The sequence below is a fragment of the Falco naumanni genome, chromosome 5, assembly GCF_017639655.2.
Source record: "Falco naumanni isolate bFalNau1 chromosome 5, bFalNau1.pat, whole genome shotgun sequence".
In the NCBI taxonomy this organism is placed as follows: domain Eukaryota; kingdom Metazoa; phylum Chordata; class Aves; order Falconiformes; family Falconidae; genus Falco; species Falco naumanni.
This window is the reverse complement of record NC_054058.1, coordinates 74,503,652-74,524,281: the sequence shown is the minus strand read 5'-3', so window position 1 is coordinate 74,524,281 and position 20,630 is coordinate 74,503,652. Positions and strand designations below refer to the sequence as shown.

The 20,630-nt window shown below is 36.2% G+C and overlaps 1 protein-coding gene across 2 annotated transcripts in view; it reads left to right on the top strand.

The window, feature by feature from the left end:
* LOC121088573 (guanine nucleotide-binding protein G(i) subunit alpha-1) overlaps positions 1-20,142 on the top strand; it is a 36,315-nt gene extending 16,173 nt beyond the window's left edge. The window contains exons 3-10 of one of the 2 annotated variants that reach the window (XM_040594883.1): positions 3,932-3,974; positions 4,056-4,197; positions 8,230-8,387; positions 10,652-10,780; positions 15,623-15,752; positions 16,968-17,121; positions 18,036-18,239; positions 18,340-20,142. In XM_040594883.1, coding sequence (XP_040450817.1) covers positions 3,932-3,974; positions 4,056-4,197; positions 8,230-8,387; positions 10,652-10,780; positions 15,623-15,752; positions 16,968-17,121; positions 18,036-18,226 — 947 coding nt within the window. In that variant the 3' untranslated portion in view covers positions 18,227-18,239; positions 18,340-20,142. Of the gene's footprint in view, positions 1-3,931; positions 3,975-4,055; positions 4,198-8,229; positions 8,388-10,651; positions 10,781-15,622; positions 15,753-16,967; positions 17,122-18,035; positions 18,251-18,339 lie in introns of both variants that reach the window. The other variant, XM_040594882.1, reaches the window with a different exon arrangement.
* Positions 20,143-20,630: the final 488 nt, after the last annotated feature.

The window sequence follows — 20,630 nt, the reverse complement described above, 5'->3', positions numbered from 1 at the left end:
ACCCAAAACAAATTGTAGTAATTTCATAAATAAGTGACAAATTTTAAAAATTAGCTTTATTAGTACTTAACACTTAATCTGTAAATATCTAATTATGCACTTAAGTTTATAAGTGCTTCAGGTGTCACAATAACAAATTACTTGTACTGGGGTCTCTGTTTTCTGTTCCTATTAACATACTGATACTGAACTTCCATGGCAGCTCAGAGTCTGAAAACTATTGCTACTCTATATAAAGAAACTTAGAGTTTATTAAAAAAAGGTATTTTTCTTGGACACGAGCTAAAGATGGCACTAAACAATCTCAGATTGATGTTCACAGGCCTACTGTATTCCTCAGCTACTTAATTCTGGTTAAAAAAAACCAAAAACCTAGGTACTGTTGGTGCTGCGCTTGTTCTGTATGTTGAAGGAAGTGAAGTCTAGCCACATCAGCAGCAGTGCTGGAGGAGGAAGTGGGGCAGCTTTTGGCAGCCAGTTTTAAATTGGCTTCAGCCTGTCGTGAAGCTATGTATTTGATTAAATTGAAGGAATGGCTCAAAGACATCACTATACAGTAGTGAAGATACAGAAGTATTATGTTAAACTGGCATAAAATAATATTTTAAGTTGGAAGAAACCTCTAGAGCTCACCTGGCTCAACCCTTGGCTCAAAGCGAGGCTAACATAAAAAATGGATAAGGTTGCTCAGAACCTTGTCCAGTTGAACCCTGAAGATCTCGCAAGGCAGAGTTTCTACTTTCTCTATGTGCAATTGATTCCAGTGCTTAACCTCTTCCAAGGAGATGGGTTCCTTGCCCCTGCCCCTTAATATCGCTTCACAGCTGCTTAAATGCTTCACATCTTTTTGTTGTGTACTACTGAGAAGTTTGCTTCTGTCTTCAGCTGTCTTGAGTGGGTTTTATGGAGAGGACAGCAATTAGACACACACACAGCCTCCCCTCTCCTCTTTCCCCCATCTTTGTAGTCTTTCCAGGATTAAAAAGCCCAGTTCTGTGTAGCCTTTTCTTTTATGCCATGTGTGCCAGCCCCCTAATCAACCAATTGACCTCCTAGTGTTTTTGTCTAGTTTTATCACTTTCTCATTTACTGGGCACTGAGGGGGGGAAACAGTATGTAGTGCTCGGATACAGCATCAGAAATGCTGACTGCTGGGAATAACAGCTTCTTTTGACTTGACTGCAGTTTTACTAGTGCCGCAGTGGTAGCTGTTGGCCAGGGTCAACCCAAACACCCACAACTGCTTGGATATTCTCTTCCTTAGGATAAGGAGAAACTAAAAGGAATGCAAGAAGGTGTGTCGATCCAGATAATGCCATTTTAATAGGGAAAACAAAAGCTTGCACACAAAAGCAAAGCAGAAATAAGAATTAATTCCCTCTTTTGTATTGGGAGGCAAATGTTTGTCCACCTTCTGGACAGTGGGGCCTCAACGTGCATAATATTTGTATGGGAAAAATCATGGAATCATTTAGGGTGGAAAAGACCTTTAAGATCATAAAGTCCAACCTTTAACCTCATACTACCAAGTCCACCACTAAACTGTGTCCCTAAGTGTCACATGTACATGTCTTTTAAATATTCCAGGGATGGTGACTCAACCACTTGTCTGGGCAGCCTGTTCCAGTGCTCAACCACCTTTTATGTGAAGAATTTTTTCCTAATCCAATCTGAACTCCCCTGGTGCCATTTGAGGCTGTTTCCTCTTGTCCTACTGCTTCCTACTTGGGAGAAGATACCAGCCCCCACCTGGCTATAACCTCCTTTCACACAGCTGTTGAAAGTGATAAGATCCCTCCTGAATCTCCTTTTCTCTAGACCAAGTACCCCAAGTTCCCTCAGCTGTTCCTCATAATGCTTGTTTTCTAGACCCTTAACCTTTGGAAGGGTGGTTATGGTAATGACAAACAAAGGTTAAGACAAACTTCATAACCACAGATGTCCTACCTTCCTCCTTTCCCTGGGCTTTTACTGCTGAGCATGGCATTGTATGGTATGGAATATCCCTTTGGTCTGCTTGGGTCAGTAGTCCTGTGTCCCTTCTCAGTCTCTTTGTCCATCCTCAGCCTCCTTGCTAAGGTTGAGGACAGGGTAGAAAAGCGAAAAAGCTTTGATGCTGTGCATGCGCTTTTTGGTAATAGCGAATTACCAATGCTGGTTTAGCCACAAATCCAGAGTGGCACCATGTGGGCTGCTGTGACGAAAGTTAACTCCATCCCAGCCAAACCCAGTGCAGCGGCTGGATATGTAGTTGATCTTTACTGCCACAAGGGACCATTACTGACTCTTCAGGTTGCTGATACCCACGTTTTTTTCCCACAAGGTTGTTCCCTAAATTGTTAGTTCCAAGACTACATTTGTCTCCGTTCACTGTCATGAGATTCTTGTCAGCTCAGTCCTCTAGCTTGTTGAGGATCTTCTGAATAGCACCTCTTTCTCTAACGCTGTGATTGCTTCCTGGCCTCCCAGGCTGATGTCACCTGCAGGCTTGATGTAGGTACATTCCGTCCTGGCTTTCAGGTCATTGATGAAGGTGTTAAACTCTATTAGCCCAGTATTGTCTGAAACTTGCCTCTTTTAACTGGCTTCCGGTTAGGTGTTAAAACAGTGACCACAAGCCTTTTAAATCTGTCTGTCTAGGCAGAATTTCAAACACCCTGAAGTTGATGCTTGCCCAGTTTGGTACAAGGATGCTATGGGTAGTGGCATCAGAAGCATTATCAGAGTCAATGACATCCATTGTTGTTTTTTTGTCCCCAAAACCAACTGTTTCTTTCTGAAAAGCTATCAAGTTAGGCATAGTGTGCACTTTGTAAATCTATGCTGACAATTCCCAGTCACCTTCTTTTTGTTCATGTGGAAGTGACTTTCAGGAATATTTGCTGTATGGTTAGTCTGAGGATCAAGTTGAAGCTTACAATGCCTCAGATAGCTCTTCTTGCCCTTTTTTGAAGATGAAAAAAATACAGCCTTTTATCAGTGGTCACAGTGACCTCTAAATAGAGTTTTCTTTGGCTGTATTGGAATTTGACAACTGGTGATCTGTTTGCATTAGAAACACCTGCAGACTCTGTGAAGATTATACTTGCTTCTGCAAAACAATATTGAGAAAGAGTAAATACAAGAGGGAGAATTCTAAACAAGGCACAGACAAACTGTGGGAGCATTCTGTCTAAAGGGATTAGTTCACAGCTCTAAGTTCCATAATTTCTTCAGAGAGGGGCAGAGACTAAAGGCAGTGGAGATAAACAAAGGTGGTTGAAACAGCAAAAACTGCATTGTATTTTTCCTTGTCTGCTGACAGGCATACTAATTGGTTTTGTAAGCTTTGTGTTTTAACATAGTATGCTTGCTTTTTTTTTTTAATTTATTAAGCATTAATCATCATTGATATCAGCGTGTCTGGCAAACCTCATGCAATCTGTTCCAACAAAAAGTAGTCTGACCACATTGGTTTATTCTTGCAAGGGCGAAAAGATGGTTACAAGGACTAGAACCCTGAAGACTTTGAAGGTGTTCATTTGCAACACTGAAGACCATTAATACAGTGAGAAGAACTTATAAAGGAGGTTTTTGGTTAGGTGTTGATTAAAAAGGCGGTTGGAGGAATTGCGCTTCAGACCCCTTTGAAGTTGGAAAATGGATCACCTGTTTGTGTTAGAAACACCAGCAGGCTGTGAAGATTATGCTTCCTCCTATAAAAAGAAAACCAAAGAATCTGCTAGAGTTGAAGGATTTGTTCTTAAAATGTCTTTATTTTGAAACTTTTAGCTCGAGACACGTTTTGATATTAAAAATTAATTTGTAACAAATGTATTTTTAACTACTGAAGGTGTTTAAATTGGTTAGGTATTTTAACTGTAGAAACTAAATGTATTTTCAAAGCTTAGTGAAAGTTGTTCTAATGAATTCTCACACGTTTATTTTTCAGGAGCTGGTGAATCGGGGAAAAGCACAATTGTCAAACAAATGAAGTAAGTATGGTGAAATATTAGGATTGAGAAATATCTTTTTTAAATTTGCATAGAAAATTTATTTTTTTTATCCTTCCATAGGATTATCCATGAAGCTGGTTATTCGGAGGAAGAATGTAAACAGTACAAAGCTGTTGTCTACAGTAACACTATTCAGTCCATTATTGCTATCATTAGAGCAATGGGGAGGTTGAAGATAGACTTTGGTGATCCAACCAGAGCTGTGAGTATTGAAGTACACACACAGCTATACAGCTGAAATATCTATTAATTTTCAAATTTTGTCTGTTACTATTTCCTGACGTTGTCTTTGGAGAATACAAAGTTTGACTGAAAACTAAATGCCATTGGTCTTTATGTGGCAAGGTGACCTGCAGAGCAATAAGCACTGGGTTGATTTGCAACTATTTGGTTTAGATACAGCTCTCCAAATTCTGTCTGGATTTGGAGAACTGAACATCTGAGTCTTGGGGAGTTTTTGAAGAACTTTAAGCTATGCAGTTATGTGTGCTTTTATTTTCTTTCCGTAAAAACCAATATCAGAATGTGGAACACTCACCAGTACAGTTTTTGATGCTGGAACTAGCCACATTATGACTGTCTTTCAGGAAGATAGAGGAACGTTTTTTTGCTATTCATGTATTGAAATAAGTATGTAAGGTAGTCAGAGGGTTATTTTGTCGAAATTAAGTTCTTTCTGTCATGTTAGAGTTACAGTTTGGGAGGAGAAGAGGGTCTTGAGAAATAAATGGTTTGTGAATTCTTAATTCATGACAATGTCTCATGCTTAAAAAGCAATTTATACATATTAGAGAGTATACTCACAGCAACCTTGTGAAATGCGTTATGTATGGTTGTTATAAGGAAGGCAAATGTTCGTAAGATTATGTAAAGTGAGCCATAAAGCTGTATCTGAAGTCTAAATGTGAATGACAGTTATGAAGTATTAAGATACTTTTCTTTTTGCTCTTTGATAGTAGTTATTTTATGTACATATGTTAATTCTACCTGAAACCTCTTCAGTTGTAAACGTAACTAGTAAAAGCTTTGTTTTCATTGGTTATTCCTCTCTACATTTGTTCTCATGTTTGCTGTTGTCCTCTCTTAAGACCAAAGTTTTCCAGGGCAGCAACAGGATCTTACCGCATGTTAGTTCAATGTCTGTGCAATGGAGTCCTCTCTGGAGTCTGGCAGTTAATGCTGGAAAGAGGCAGATGGTAGACTCATGTTACTAAATACTTAGAGAAAACAGAGGAGTAAATTTAGGTGTTAGCAGATAAAATGACTAACGAGAAGATTTTAAGGGCTGTTTTATATGATACAAATTTGAAGTCATCTGGGTTTCTCTGCTTCAGAGAGCTATATAAATGATGAGGCAAACTTTTGTCATGGGTAATCTTAAAATAGTGGCCCATACCATGCACTTAGGCAGGTCTTGGTGGTCCAAGTCCTTTTTTCAGAGCAACGCTGCTATGGAATGTCAGCACTAGATTTTTATGAATTGTAAAGTCAGAAATGGAAAAGGAATTCAGAGGTTGTGTTACACGTCAATCTTAAAATAACAACAAAACCCCAGAAAGTATGGTTACTCCTCGAGTTTTATAGTATAGTCTTTTTAATTTTATTCTAATTCATTTATTTCATTGTAATTTTGTTACTTGTTGGCCAAAAAAAAAAAGCACTCAAATTTGTAACTCCTAATGAAAATGGTTACGTTCAGACTGTTTTCTTTAAATTTCAGAGGGGAATTTATGAGGGTTTTACTCTAAATGGCGTAAGTTTGTTTGGAAAATCATATACCTTCATTTCTGTCATAAGACTAATGGTAAAGCAGCAAGTTGGACGTTTTCTTTTTCAGTTATTCAATGAAGGGAGCACAGATCACTCCAGCAGCTTCAGTGGTGGTCAGTCTCAAGACCAGTGTATCTTCCTGTGTCCTGCAGGTTGTTTCAGTACTGAAGTAGAAACTGTTTTGAGAGACATTTAGTGAACGTACTTTAAAAGACTATGGACCACTTTCTGAATGTGAGATTTACTGTAACTACCTAGAGAGATGGTTAAATTTGTTTCTTTACATTATCTCATTTATGAAATCTGGTATAAAAGTAGTGACACCTAGAGAGGAAGCTGCCTCATTCCAGTGTAATTAAAGGAAAGTATCTAGCATTGGTTAATTATTAAAATAGGACTTGATCATTACATACTACCTCATTTGTGTATTTAGTACTTGCCATGCTTCGAAAAGCAAGTATGGGAGTAACAGAGACCATTTTTTCTTTTAGTGTTTGGCTTTTAAAAAGCAGAAATAGATTCTCTTGTTCCATGTCCACTTTCCCCTCCTGCCTGTTCTAGAGCATGTAGAGATTAGACTTGTTTGGAACAGAGTAAATTTTGTATGTTTGAGAGTCAGACCATGTTAGGTATTAATGGCATAATCATTTGTGAAAAAATTGACTGTTGGTTTCTAAGCTGCTTCCATCGTGTGTCTTAACATATTTGGTCTTCAAAATCTGCTGCTTCTCTGAGTTGCACATCCTTGGCATTTGCATCTGCAAACAATATTCGAGACCAGAATTGATATTCAGGTTGCTTTTATGCAGGCAAATTGCTCAAAATACAGTCTGTGAGATGTGACTATGCAACCTTTTGATCTTTACTGCTCTGTTTTTTATGTAATTGTTGGTGCAATACACTAAATTTTTATTTGTTTTCCACAATTTGTTCTGTGTATGTGAAGTAATTGGTATGCTGTTGATTGGTTTGATAGGTGTTCATTTTTAGATGGTGTAACTACTCTAGCTTTCAAAAGACTTTTTGAACTACATATCTGATATCTCTTGTTCATATGTATATATACATATCTATCTATCTATCTGCAAGTTTGCCTTGAATTGAATGAACTGCAAGCTTTTTGTTTTCAAGCTGTGAATATCAGCCCATCTGTATGGGCTCCATCCATCTGTAAACAATTTCCATGTTAGCTGTCATAATCTTTGATTATTTAAGCCTACAGCGGACAATATCTTTGGAACAATCACTACTTTCTGTGCTTATCCTGAAAATATTTTTTTTCAGACCTTATTGTTTGAACAGCAAAGCTGAAGAACCAGATTTTTCTATAGATTTGCATTTGTACCGTCACTTACTGTTTTTTAAGAATAACCTTATGTTGCTTTTTTTAATCCTCTTCTTCCTTGAAATACTTTCAGTTCCCAGCTGATGTGCTAAAGTCTCTCTTTTCTCCTTCCTCCTTTCCAGTATCACCTGTTCTCTCTCTTTTAATTATTGGACAAACAGTACATGCTGGGGTAGTAGTTACAAGCCACAAGTGTGCTGATTTGTGTGACTGACATATCTTGGCATTAGATCACATACAGCTAATACCCAAGATCAGGCAGCTACCCACAGGAGAGTACTAATACAGATCTGTTTCTTCTACCCAGCTGCTATCTTCTTTTTCCAGTGCCTTACAGGTCTAATATTTTGAAGTTTCTTTCCTCAATCAAAATTGGATGAAGGTAGCCAACTAGTCAAATTCTGTTAAAGGAGACTGGTGGATTGACATGCTGTACTCCTTGAGCCCCACTCTCAAAGGCAGTCTTTATATATAGTCTTAAAATCCAGCATTTTCTCTCTTAAAAATCTTGATGTTTGCTTGATACCACATTACCAAGAAAACTTGGTCTCCATGTAATCATGACTTGTAACTGGATATTTGTAATGGGTTTGTCTGGAAGGGTTTTAAGAAGCATTTTTCTATATCCTGATGCATATTTTGGGAAGAAATTATGATTTGTCACTTTCAAAGTTTCTTGAAGCTTAAGTCATTAATGTATTTTCTTCAGTCAATCAATGTACATCTGCATTTCTGAAGGTTCTAGTCTGTGTTGTAACCATTCTGTTCAGTTTGTAGTCTTTGATAAGCAATTAAGGTCAGCTTTACACTTGAGCACAAAATATGTTGCTACTTCTATTTATAGAAGCTTAATTCAAGTTATAAACAGATCATACATAAAAAGCCGTATCAGCAAATGACAAATTTGGTTTGCTAGACTCTGGTGTTGAAAAATGTGGGAATTAATATCCTATGCAGAACATTAAAACCAGCTGCTTTCCTTTACATTTTTTTGTCTGGTTACATTCATGTTTATCAGGTTAAGAAAGTAACTAACTTGCTGAATATGGTTCTTGGATGATAATACTTCTGTTGTATGTCTTAGTGTTTATGTCTCCACTTTCTGTTTACATCCTAAAGGATGATGCTCGTCAACTCTTTGTGTTAGCTGGAGCAGCAGAAGAAGGATTTATGACTGCAGAGCTTGCTGGAGTTATCAAGAGACTGTGGAAGGACAGTGGAGTTCAAGCTTGTTTCAACAGATCTAGAGAATACCAGCTTAATGACTCTGCTGCCTAGTAAGTACTATTGTGACAAACAAGATTCTCTTTGTCTTGTAAGCAGTAGCTAAAAGAATGTAAGGGAAGTCTTACCTTTTGAGGAGTTTGCTCCCATGCAGATGGAAAATTTAGAATTATCTGGACAAAGATACTGTGTGCGTGGGTCAAAAAAGCTCCAGCTAGGCTTTAAGGTTGAAAGAGAAGAGTGTGGTCTAATTGAGAATTTGAGTCATGTTCTGAACAATTGTGGGTTGATCCTGGCTGGATGCCAGGTGCCCACCAAGCCGCTCTGTCACTCACCTCAGCAGAATGGGGCAGGGAGAAAATAAGATGGAAAAAAACCTTATGGGTTAAGATAAAAGTAGTTTAATGAAGCAATAGCAAAGGCCATGCATGCGAAAGCAAAGGAAATCAGAAGGTCTTCTCTCTACTTCCCATGAGCAGGCAATGTTTGGTCACTTCCCAAGAAGCAGGGCTTCAGTATGCGTAGCAGTTGCTCCAGAAGACAAATATTATAAATAATATGATATTCCTCCTTCCACTTAGCTTTTTATATCTAAGCAGACGTTATATGGTATGGAATATCCCGGTGGTCACTCTGGGCCATCTGTCCTGGCTGTGTCCCCTCCCAAGATCTTTCCCACCCCCGTCCTGCTGCTGAGGGGGGGAAGGCTGGAGAGGCAGCCTTGGTGCTGTGCGAGCCCTGCTCAGCAGCAGCCAGAACCCTGGTGTGTTAGCACCGCTGTTCCAGCTACCAGTACAGAGCACAGCGCTGCGGGGGCTGCTGTGGGGCTCAGCCAGACCCGATACACCAGTTGCTTCATTCTCTTGAGGAAGACAAAAATTGCTTTTATAGCATTTTTGTTACAAGAACATGACTCAAGTACCTGTTCAGTATCTGAATGTGTCCAAGAAACACAATTATGTGATGTAAATCTGTATTACCGAGGATACTACTTCCATGTTCAAAACAGTTTCTCCTATGATTCAGCATTGCTGCATTTCCTGTGTTAATTAATTTCTGTTGGAAATGTGTTGAGCAAAGGTAACAATCAAGATAGTGTCTTGTATGCTAGGATACTTCATAAAAAAATAATAAGGAATCGAGGGTCTGAGAAATAAGATGCGATAGCAGCAAGTAATGGTAAGTCAGTCAAAAGAGTCCATTGAGGGAGAGGTAAGATGGTAAAGAATGGCAGAGCAGTGATACTGGCCTTACAGGACAAATTTTTAAAGCTTTATCATTCTTTGTAGTGTTTGAAGTTGTTTTTTTCAATTTTCCTTAAAATAAAGTACTTGTATTCTTTAGAACAACTGTACATAAATAAAGAACATGCAGGTGAGGTAACTGTGAGAAGACTACAGCTGGAGTACTGTAATTACAGGTGTGCTGAATGAACAGAAATGTGATCAAATTATATTGAAATAACACTGATACTTCCAGCACGATTGTTATTTGTTTCCTGAAGCTCTTCAAAGAAGGTAGATGGCAACAGGCTGAGCTCACGATGACACATCTCTTGACTTAAGAGATAGCACTTGTATAAACTTTCTTCAATATAGAGCACTTCATTTGGATGATTGCTTACTTTCCTCTGGTAACCTCCTCTGTTCTATGTTGTTGTTTTAGATACCTCTGCCTCCAATTTTGTAAGAAAACTGTTCTTCCAGCCATACAACTGTATTCTCAAAATTGCTAACTTGGGGTTACCCTGAAAGAGGAACATAATGCCTTCCTTATTTACTATGGAAAAAGTACAAATAAGATTTGTATGATTTTTAGAAAGACTGAGCTTCTTCGCCTGCATTACAAGAATTTTGACATTAAGCATTTTCTTAAACACATAATTCTGGCCAAAACTGAGGTGTTCTTTTCATACCTATTATCAAATCCAGGGTTATTTGGGGCTTTGATTATAGTTCAAAGCAACTTGTAACTCAACAGATTACAGAGATAAAGAAGTTCTTCTAGTTAGTGCAGATAACGTTGGTGTACGTGTTCCATTTTGCATTTGGGGATTTCAAAAGAATTGTTAGTGGAGTCAGTTGCGTAAGTTCTTGTTCTTCTAGGGTGAAATATCTTTGTGTCTCTAAAGCTTATTTCAGAAAACCTTGGAAAATTGAGAGGACTAATGTGACTTGGTTTTTGTCTTATCAGAGAAAGATACTTTATAAAAGTCAGGTACAATATAATGAATGGACCTAGAACTTCTGTAATTCTTTGTTATTATTTTGTTGTTATTTTATGAATAACTGAAAGCAGTATTTATTTTTACCTTCAGTTACTTGAATGACTTGGACAGGATAGCACAAACCAGCTACATTCCAACCCAACAGGACGTTCTCAGGACTAGAGTGAAAACTACAGGAATAGTGGAAACTCACTTTACTTTCAAAGATCTTCATTTTAAGTATGTAAATCATGCTGCATGTTCATCTGTCTGTTACAGTTTGTGTGAAGTTCTAGAAGACGGTCTTTTCAATGACATGATTTAAAAAATTTGTCTAATACAAGTTTGGATCTCCTCCCCCCCTTCTTTTTTTTCCTGAGAAATTCCTCATGCATGGCTCAGTTTACTGAAGGAACGTGGGAGTTGCTGGAACTCCTGTAGTAACTCAGAATAAATATGCAGATATTAAGTAATAAATTCTTTGGTTTTATTGGAAGCTTTTTGTAAATATATTTTATATGTAAACTAAGTCTCAGAATATTCCATTTTTCTGCTGTGTTAAATAGCTGTTCTGTCAGATTCTTCTTTTTAAATTCAGTTGGAGAGCTGGAGGCTTATAAATGTTTGCTTTTTTATGAAAAACTAAATCCATTTTCCTGAAGAGCTGAATTCAAATGTGTGGTACTTTAAGGTAGTACTTTATTTAGTGATGAAAGAATGCGACATGTTCCCTGTGGTGTAGGATTTACAAAATAATGCTAATACTCTGAACATTTTATGTCTACAGACATTCATGATGAAAGCATAAGATAGTATAAATGTAGTAATACTCTACCTTTTACTGATCAGGAAGAATGAGAAGAAAACTCAGTAAAACTCACATTGCATCTGCATTTAGATTGTTGTCAGCATGTCTATACAATGTATTTGTTTAGTATCTTCATGGAAAGTATTTTTTTCATGTAAACGCATAGCAAGTACTGTAATATGGATGCTTCAGGGCCATCAGTACTGTGGAAATATATTTTGTTTCCTTGTTTTAGGGTTTAAGTATACAAAATTTGTATTCATCCATAAAATAATAGCTGCTAAATGGGAGTGATTCTCTTGCAAACCTAAGGAGAGTAGTCCTTAGCCAAGCCTCAAGAGAGGTCTTCACTATTCTGAAGAGCTATCCATTGTCTTGTTTCTTAATGTTTTGTGTTCAGTTCCCTATTGTAGATGGGTTTAAATTCTTCTGCACTCTGAATGAGTTTGTATGCAGGTAGCTACTTCCAGTCTGTACTGACTATTAGGACTGTTATAAGGTCTTTGAGTGCAGTCCTCTAAAGTGCATTACAAAGACCACATGATGACACTTCTATAAAATGTATAACTTTTAGACAGGCCTTTGGAAGTATTTGTGGTAACATTGTACATTTAAACACCTGTGCAGCGGGTGTTTGAATTTTATCTGCCTTAGTGAAAACAGGAAAGGGGGATAATAGAAAATACAGATCAGTTTTAATAAGCGTGTAATATGTGAGACTTCCCAGATAAGTATCATATTTTTGTAAATATAGTTTAAAAAAAATATTGTCAAATTCTAAGTCTTTTGCAGGGCTGGGGACTGGAATGAACAACTTGTATACCCTTAAAAAGGAAGTGAAAGCAATCATAATAAATATCTAGTGTCCTATTGGCCCATGTCACATTTTGCATGGGTACTGGAAGAATGATGTTTTTGAAAGAAGAACAACATAGCAAATCTGGCAACGCTAGCTTTCAAAAATATAATGTGTTAATGGAAGGATCTTGCATAAGTCCTTAAATTAGCATAATTGCAGATAAACTGTTCAGAAAGCTCCCCATTTAACACAGCTAAGTAACATGGCTTAGTTGTGACTGGACAAGTGTCTTGAATGCTTTACATTTAGTTCAGTGAAGTAATTCATCTTAACATGGCATAGTAACCTCGTAATCTCATTGGAGAAGTCAGTTTTGTTTAAATAATGGAAAGGCATTAAAGCATTTCTCTAATACCACCTTCTTAAGATAAGGGGGGTGGAGTTGGCTGTTACAAACTTCAGTTTGTTCAGCACTGCCTTTTTAGTCCATTGTAGACTGACTTAAAAAGTATTTCTTATTAGTTCATTGTAGACTGACTTTGCATAAGCAACTTGTGGTTCTTTTGAGTAGTCATACCATGGACGGTACTATGAATTTTAGCACCTAAGGCAAGTGCTTAAAAGTTGGACTTGTACACAATGCTGTGTGCATGTCCTGCCATATTGGAAGGTGGAATCTGTAAATCATTCTTTCAAAACTTTTTCTAAAAGTTATCTGCATACTTTTAGAAAAGTATCAGTCTTTTGGGACTGTGACCTACTGGGCCTCAGTATGACTTCTAACAGGGTCAATGGAAAGCTTTTGAACTTTAAGACCACTGTTTGGAATGGCTAATTTTTCTGGAAGATTCTTGCAGCCTTTTTGGTTTTAAAGAATTTTTTATGCCAGATAGTTTATGGCTTTTTTCTCTATATTTCTCTGTACTGATATCATGTGGAGAAGAAGCTTCCTTATATAAACCAATCCATCAGGTTCTTATTACTTGCTGTTGAGGTGTTCACTGTGAAACTGCAGTGCCCAAACCTCAAAGATGAGTGCAGAAAGATGGTTTGCATAAAGAACTGGGAGTTAGATGCAGTGTTAGAAAGACATCCCCCAAAAGAGGCAAGGATCACTGGGGAAATACACCACTGGCAGAGAGGCTACTCTTAACTGAAGCAAACATTTCTGGCTAAAATCAACATCTGCAAATAGCAACTGAAAATTAAAATTCTTTTATATTCTAGAAGTTGTCTTCTGCATTTTCCCTCCCTTCCCAAGATACATGCTGTCAACATGTTCTAAACAAGACAAAACAATGAAATGCCTCCCGACCTATTTTCTTTACATATTTTTGCTGTTCTTTGAAAGAATACATTTTACTACAGTTTTTTATTTATATGGAAAGTTTTGCCATTTTTGCTTACACCTCTCAGTTACCATCTTACTAGTCATATTTTTGCATTGAGCAGTACTAAAAGATATGGAATTAAGTGAGATCCATGTAGATTGATATTACAGTACTGCCATCGGTATAAAGCATTTTAATTTCTCATCTTCCTTAGAAGCTGGTGTCCACATAAAATAAAAGGAGCAATTTTCTTGTTTAGTTTTTCAGTTAATTTTTCTGTGTTGTATTCTCTTCTGTCTTACAAAGAATGAGATGATTTGTTGTTCAACCCTACATGCCCTGCTGTCTACCAAAAGCCCTCAGTGTGATAGCCTTATTACTAATACACTTCTGAATACATTTAGGCCATTCTAGAATATCTTTACAAGAATTGTAACTGCAACTTAACAGTTGTTGTTTTGCTCTGGATTTCTCTTTCTGCTCATATGACATTTTTACCCAAAGGCTTTTGTGATAGAGCTGGTCATTCTACTACTTGCAGCAAAGAGAATGGAGATAACTGGTCTGTCCTCTGGTCTTTCTCTTGTCTTCCTCCTCTCATTTGAATATTTTCATATCTATTGAATTCTAAACTTTTTTTTTTCTTGACAATGTAGGGAAAAAGTTAAAATTACTTGTGAAAAGTCCTAAAGGCAAGTCAGCCCTCTTTTAAAAGGAATAATTATATTTGCTCTTAAGTAGGAGGGAAAATTTAATTTTTTGACTGGTGGAATATTGACTTACACAACAAGGGAAGTAATATGTGACATATTTGCATTGTTCTGAAGCTGTAATTTGAGGTAACAGGCTTTTTTTTCTTTTTTTTCTGTGATAGGAAAGGGACAAGTGGGAAAAATTTGTGTTATCTCTCTTTGAGAAGATCCTACAATATATATATCAGTTAATTTTAGGATACCACTGTTTGTCTGTCTTCATTTGTTCTTTGGGGGTGTTTTTTTTTGTTTTTTTGATGGATTGGGGGGGGGGGGGGGTGAGGCGGGGGAAGGGGTGTCCAATACCCCCACCCCATGATTCACAATCCATTATATCAGGATGCTATTTTATCTGGCTTGCAAAATACTTGAAAGTTCCTGATGATGTCTAATGAAAGCTTTGTCTTTCAGAGAGCTGTAGCCCATAATAGTTAGTAAATGGACATTTAAAGCATGTAGTAGAGAAAAGTATATCCACATGCTGTGCTGATTTCCTGATGGTCTGCTATTACATTGTGGAATGTGGTCTTTTCCTATTGCTCTATTTCTGCTAAGCTAAGAATTCAAAAGAAGCAAGACTCACCTTTATAGCTCAGTTTTCCTACTTAACTGCATTTCCAAAACATGCATTTATTAGAGAGAAAATTATTATTATGATGATATAATGCTTGTTTTGTCTTTTTTGAGAATTTTGAATTTGATGTCTCTTTAAAAAATGCCCCATTTAAATATGGACAGCTGAAAAAAAGATCAAGTTGCATTTTGGTTTAGGAGAGAGAGGAGCTGAAACTCAACAGGACTTAGAGGTTCCAAAATAAATTTGAAAAAGTGAAAATGAGGTTTTATACATTTATATTCAGGATACTAAAATGAAAATAATAAAGTCAGTGTTATTTGTATCCAGCTTCCTTAGTATTGCATTATTTCAAGGTACTAAACCAGACACCATTCTGCTGCTCTTAGAAGAATCTTACTTTGTTGATCAATACCTCTTACTATGTTAGACTTGTTATTCATTTGGGCTAAAGGCTGAATAATGCTTTGATCTAGTTTACATTTAATAAGGCTAACCCTGTGTATTTTTATTTTTCATAGATTACAATTAACTTCATTAATGAAATACATTACTGTAAAGTATTAGTTTTATTAAGCTTTTCTCTCACATTTTCTCATGTCTTGTAAAATGTTGTATAGGAAGGCTTTTAAGGCCTTTTTAAAATTTTATTTTTTATACTGAGACACTAAATAGTAATAAAGGTTGCAGATTTTTATGCCTTTTTGCAAACTTCGTGATTAGACTTACGCAGCTGATACTTCCAGATTTTATTGATTATCGTTCAGAAAGCTAGAAATTCCAAAGTTTATTCCCTGCTTTATGGTTCTGTTTTGCAGAATGTTTGATGTTGGAGGCCAAAGATCGGAGCGGAAGAAGTGGATTCATTGTTTTGAGGGTGTTACAGCAATTATTTTTTGTGTGGCGTTAAGTGATTATGACTTGGTCTTGGCTGAAGATGAGGAAATGGCAAGTACTTTAGTGTTGAAGAAGGGAATAGTTGGCTAGAAACTAAACAAGTTTGAAAGGAAAGCCATAAAATGTTACATCTTTTGGAGTATTGCTGCTTTGTAATATTTATGGGGTTTGTGCAAAAGGGCTTTCTTAGAGAGATGGTGATAGAATTGATGCTTTTGGGTTTCAAAGTATTCCCTTGTATTCTCAGAAGGGATACTATGAGACAAGCATTCTTTTCAGTTATACTCTTTCATGTTTTAAAGGATGCATAACTTAATGATAGATTGTCAGCAATACACGTTTTAGTCTGTTTTTGGATGCTGGAAATATATAATAAGAAATTGCTTGACTACTTCTACTTCAGCACGTTTTGTTTTCCTTGCTTTTGTCAGGCTTCAGTTTTTTTGTCTTTCTAAATGTGTTTCTCTGATCTCTTTCCTGAGTTGCAGAAAATTTTCTCTTCCTTCTCCCTTCCAACCCCTTCCACTCCTTTCTCCTCTTTTAAGGTGTGACTCCTTTCGTATCAGTATGCTTTTTACTATCTGAGTGGTCTAAAGTGATGCTCATCTGTTGTGTGTGAATCATTAACAGACTTCTGTGCTCTTCCTCATGTTCCGCAACCTCTTATGAAATATAGTTTGGAGAGAAAAGCGAAATAAAAATAACTTGCAGGTCAAATGTAGTCAAAGAAGGTCATCCTGCTGCCTAAATGACTGGAGCTTGGCCCCATTGCTTAGGTGTTGGATAATTTTTCTACAGTTAAAAATTATGGGTTAGAGGAAAAAAAACATGCTCACTTAATTCTCTAGTTCTATAGAGATTTTTTTTTTTACTTCTGCTGGGATCTCAGCTAGGTGCGGAATTTAATTTTCAATTTCCAGAAGATCTAATCAGTATAAGACAAATTGAGGTAACTCAGCAACTCTTGTAGAGTGTCTGTACTGCAAAATGTCAAAACATGCCAAAATTTGCTAAAATATGAAAGAAATCAAACCTGAAAATGAAGGAAAAAAAAAAGAAAACGTAGTTGCTTAAACTCTTATTGTGTGAAAGTTTTTTTTGTAATGGTCTTGGCCTCTCTGTGTTTCCCTGTGGTAAAATTTGATTCTGCATGCTAGAAACTTGGTTTTGTAACTTCTCTGGTTCATTTGTATCTAATGAAAAATGTTTCCTGATTTTACTACTAAAGTCTGATAAAATACAATGAGGTGTGTTTTCCAATTACAGAATCGGATGCATGAAAGCATGAAACTGTTTGACAGTATCTGCAACAATAAATGGTTCACAGACACTTCTATTATTCTCTTCCTGAACAAGAAAGATCTTTTTGAAGAAAAAATCAAAAGGAGTCCTCTCACTATCTGTTACCCTGAATATTCAGGTATTGGAGGGGGATGCAGGTGTGAAGTAGTTTTTGGTTAGACTACCTCATTTTGGATGCACAAATCAGGAGGAGTTTAATAACTTCATTTAAATATTTTAGATACTTAGAGTTTAAGCTGGGGTGGGGGGGGGTGTGTTTTCATGGATCACAAATAAAATAGTACTAAGTCAGTTTCATCTTTTTAACCAGCTGAAATAATGCTGGTCCATTGTTGGCATTTACATGTTACTGCTGCAGCTCTTTTTAGCCTAATTTATTTAGCCCACATCTTTTTCCTGATGTCCTCCTATTTTTGTACTTGGATGCAATTTTTTTTTCCATTAGCAGGAATCACTGAGGATACATGAGAGCTTATTTGAACAGGGAGTGTACACAGAAGTTAGAAGTAGGTGGCTTATTCAGGAAATACATAGCAAAAGAAGGTGATTTCAATTAAGAAGTCTTAGTCTTTTTATGTAGCATTTTCATTGTAACTTCAGACTATACTATTGTACAGAAAATAGCAAGTTGGAGGTGAAAAGCTTAGAAGAAATGGGTATGCCAAATGTCTTTGACTTTGGGAAGAATCCAAACCTTTTATAAACCTAAAAATTGAAAATTAAGGAAACAAAATAGCCTAATCCTGGCAATAGTGATGGGTCATCAATGACCTGCTCCATCTGCCACTGAAGTAAATGGGAAGATTCTTCCTGCAGTTGGAACTGGAGTCCTTAAGTTTGCATTCTTAAAGTGTGTCCAACAGGTTTCCTTCAAGATTTATTTATGGTATCTTAAAGCAATGGCTGTGCAATTACTCCTCTTCAGGTTTAGGGTAACTGTGTCCAAAGAACTACTTCTTTCAAAGATACAGGATGCATCTTTCTCAGTTTGAAACCTGTTTACCTGCTTACTGAGCACTTTTCTCCTTTTAGGGTCAAACACGTATGAAGAAGCGGCTGCTTACATTCAGTGTCAATTTGAAGATCTGAACAAGAGAAAAGACACGAAGGAGATCTACACTCACTTCACATGTGCCACAGACACAAAAAATGTGCAGTTTGTTTTTGATGCTGTAACTGATGTCATTATTAAAAATAACCTTAAAGACTGCGGCCTCTTCTGAGAACAGACAAAAGGTTGTTAAATGGTAAATTACGTGCCTGAGAACAGGACTTTATGCTCATGCTGTGTAAAACCTGCATAGATATACTTAATTCTCTTTTATTTTTTTTCTAGGTTTGGAGAACGACTTCGCACAATTTTCATCTGATTCTTTTCAAGGTGAAAGAAATACAAAATACATTGTGCTGAATGATAGATCAGTACTGTACTTGCCTGTTTTAACAGCTTTATTTATGTTTGTCTTGTAAATTTAAGTAATTAGTTAACAATGAGATGTCAGTTGATTGTATGTAAACTTATAATTGTAGTAATGTATTTGTATAAACGTTGAATGGAATATTTTAGTAACTTGATGTCCTCTAAAATTTCCATGTTTTATGAAGATACTCTTAGAGGAGACACTTTTTGCCTTTGAATTATTTAAACATTTTGTAAAATTAAATTTTCTTTTCATCGTAAGGGTGCATGCAGCCTTATTCTTTACTTTTGTTGGTAATAATGTATATGGCGTTAGCTTTTTTGATATTTAAACAGCCTGGTACACCTGTCAGACTTAACAAAACATAACAAATAAAACTTGTTTTTTGCCTTAAGTTTTGAAAAAATCTTTTTATAAATTTAACATAAATGCAAAGATTATTTTTTAAATTTAAATGAAATCCACAGTTTATGAAATCTGGGCTTGCAGTCTTTGCAGTGCAAATGTGGCAACACTGAGAAATTGAATTTTAAGGTTTAACTATTATTGAAGCTGATGTAAGTGCAAAAAGGAAGTTGTTAAAATAATCATATCAATAAAAAATAAGTTTGAAACTGTGGTCTTTACTCAGTGGAGTGAATGGTAAAATTACCTTTGGAGTTTTTTTATAGACCATTAACAAAGGCTGGACTTAAGAGTAGGGGTTTTTTTCTGCTTTCTCAAGAAGTAAAATCATGTTCTCCTTAAACTTTTTTTCTGTTTTCTGGTAATAAAACTAGTTTGATAATTTATATCGGGTTCTCCCACAAGACATGGCACAGTGGCTTCACAGATTAAAGCAATTTCCTGTTGCATATAAAAAGAATCTTCAGTATTTCAGAAGGAGTGTTCTAGTGACTTGCAACTGCTGATTCTTTAATTTCCTCTGTAATTATAATTAGTCTCATAGTTTCTTTACATTGTAAGTTAAAGAATATGATTTTCTTCTGATTATGCTTTCATTATGTGATTTGCTGTCTTAGGTACTTATCATCCATTGCCTTATGGGTAGTGCCAAAACTGATTTTTTTATACAAATTTTAAAATTAATAAGCTTCTATTTGTAAATAAGTTCATGGATGGTTGTCTTAAATGTATGTCATCTAGAAAATACAAATGTACCAAACTTGGAAACATGATTTTCTATAATTGTTAAAATATTTCAGGCAGCTACAGTACACCATAAGTTCTTTGAGAAGTAAATAAATCTTTGAACCTGTTGCTATTTTTCTATATTAGCTTTTATGTTCTTAGGAATTTTCAACAAAAATATTTAAGTCATTGTTCTGTTGTTTAATTTTTTATTGTGTATGTGTTTCATCTAGGCCTCAGATAGCTTGAATAGAAATTACCTGCACTTCTCATCCTTTATTGCTTCCTTTGTTAGGTACAAAAATGTGTTTCAAATCAGATTAGAAAGGAGATAACTTATTACTGGAGGTTGTTAAATATATTCATACATTATGAGCTCTTTGAGCAGTTATGGTAAACAATCTGTATATCCTGGGCTGCTTTTAATTGTGCTTTACAGTTCTGGATACATAACTGATTTTAAATCTCATTGAACTACTTTGTGGAAATTGTATTTACACCTACATTCAAGTTGATTTTTGTACTTCATGTGAAAAAAAAATTGGGATTAATCAGATTACATAAATAAACCTAAATTTTGTGCCTTGCTTGAAAGAAATGGTTTTTATTAAATGTGCTGAGGGAAGTCTTTTTTGCATCCATCCTGTGGAGATAACTAGGTAGTAAAAATTAGACAATGCAGAGTTCAAGAGTAAATTCAAAGACTTTATGCAAGAAACAATAGAATGAAAATGAGCAGAAATTAATGATCATTGATTAATTCTTTAACCATTTTTCCCAACACTTTCAGTTGGAGAATTTTTGGAGTTTCATAACTGGGGTTTTCTGAAGAATTTACATCTTAACACAGAACAAAATTGTGAAATACTTTTGCTTGCTAGCCCAGGCAGATAAGCTTGTCCTTTTTTGCCTCTCAGACCGCAGGTATGTTTCCTTGTAGACCTCTGTACTGAGTGACCAGTCTTTGTCCTGAGCTGACAGTTGTCAGCCTAGGCCACTGCTCTAGGAAAAGGTACAAGAGGATTTCTGTTCAGTAGTGGTGGTAGGTGCACACCTGTTTCACTACAGTTGTAAC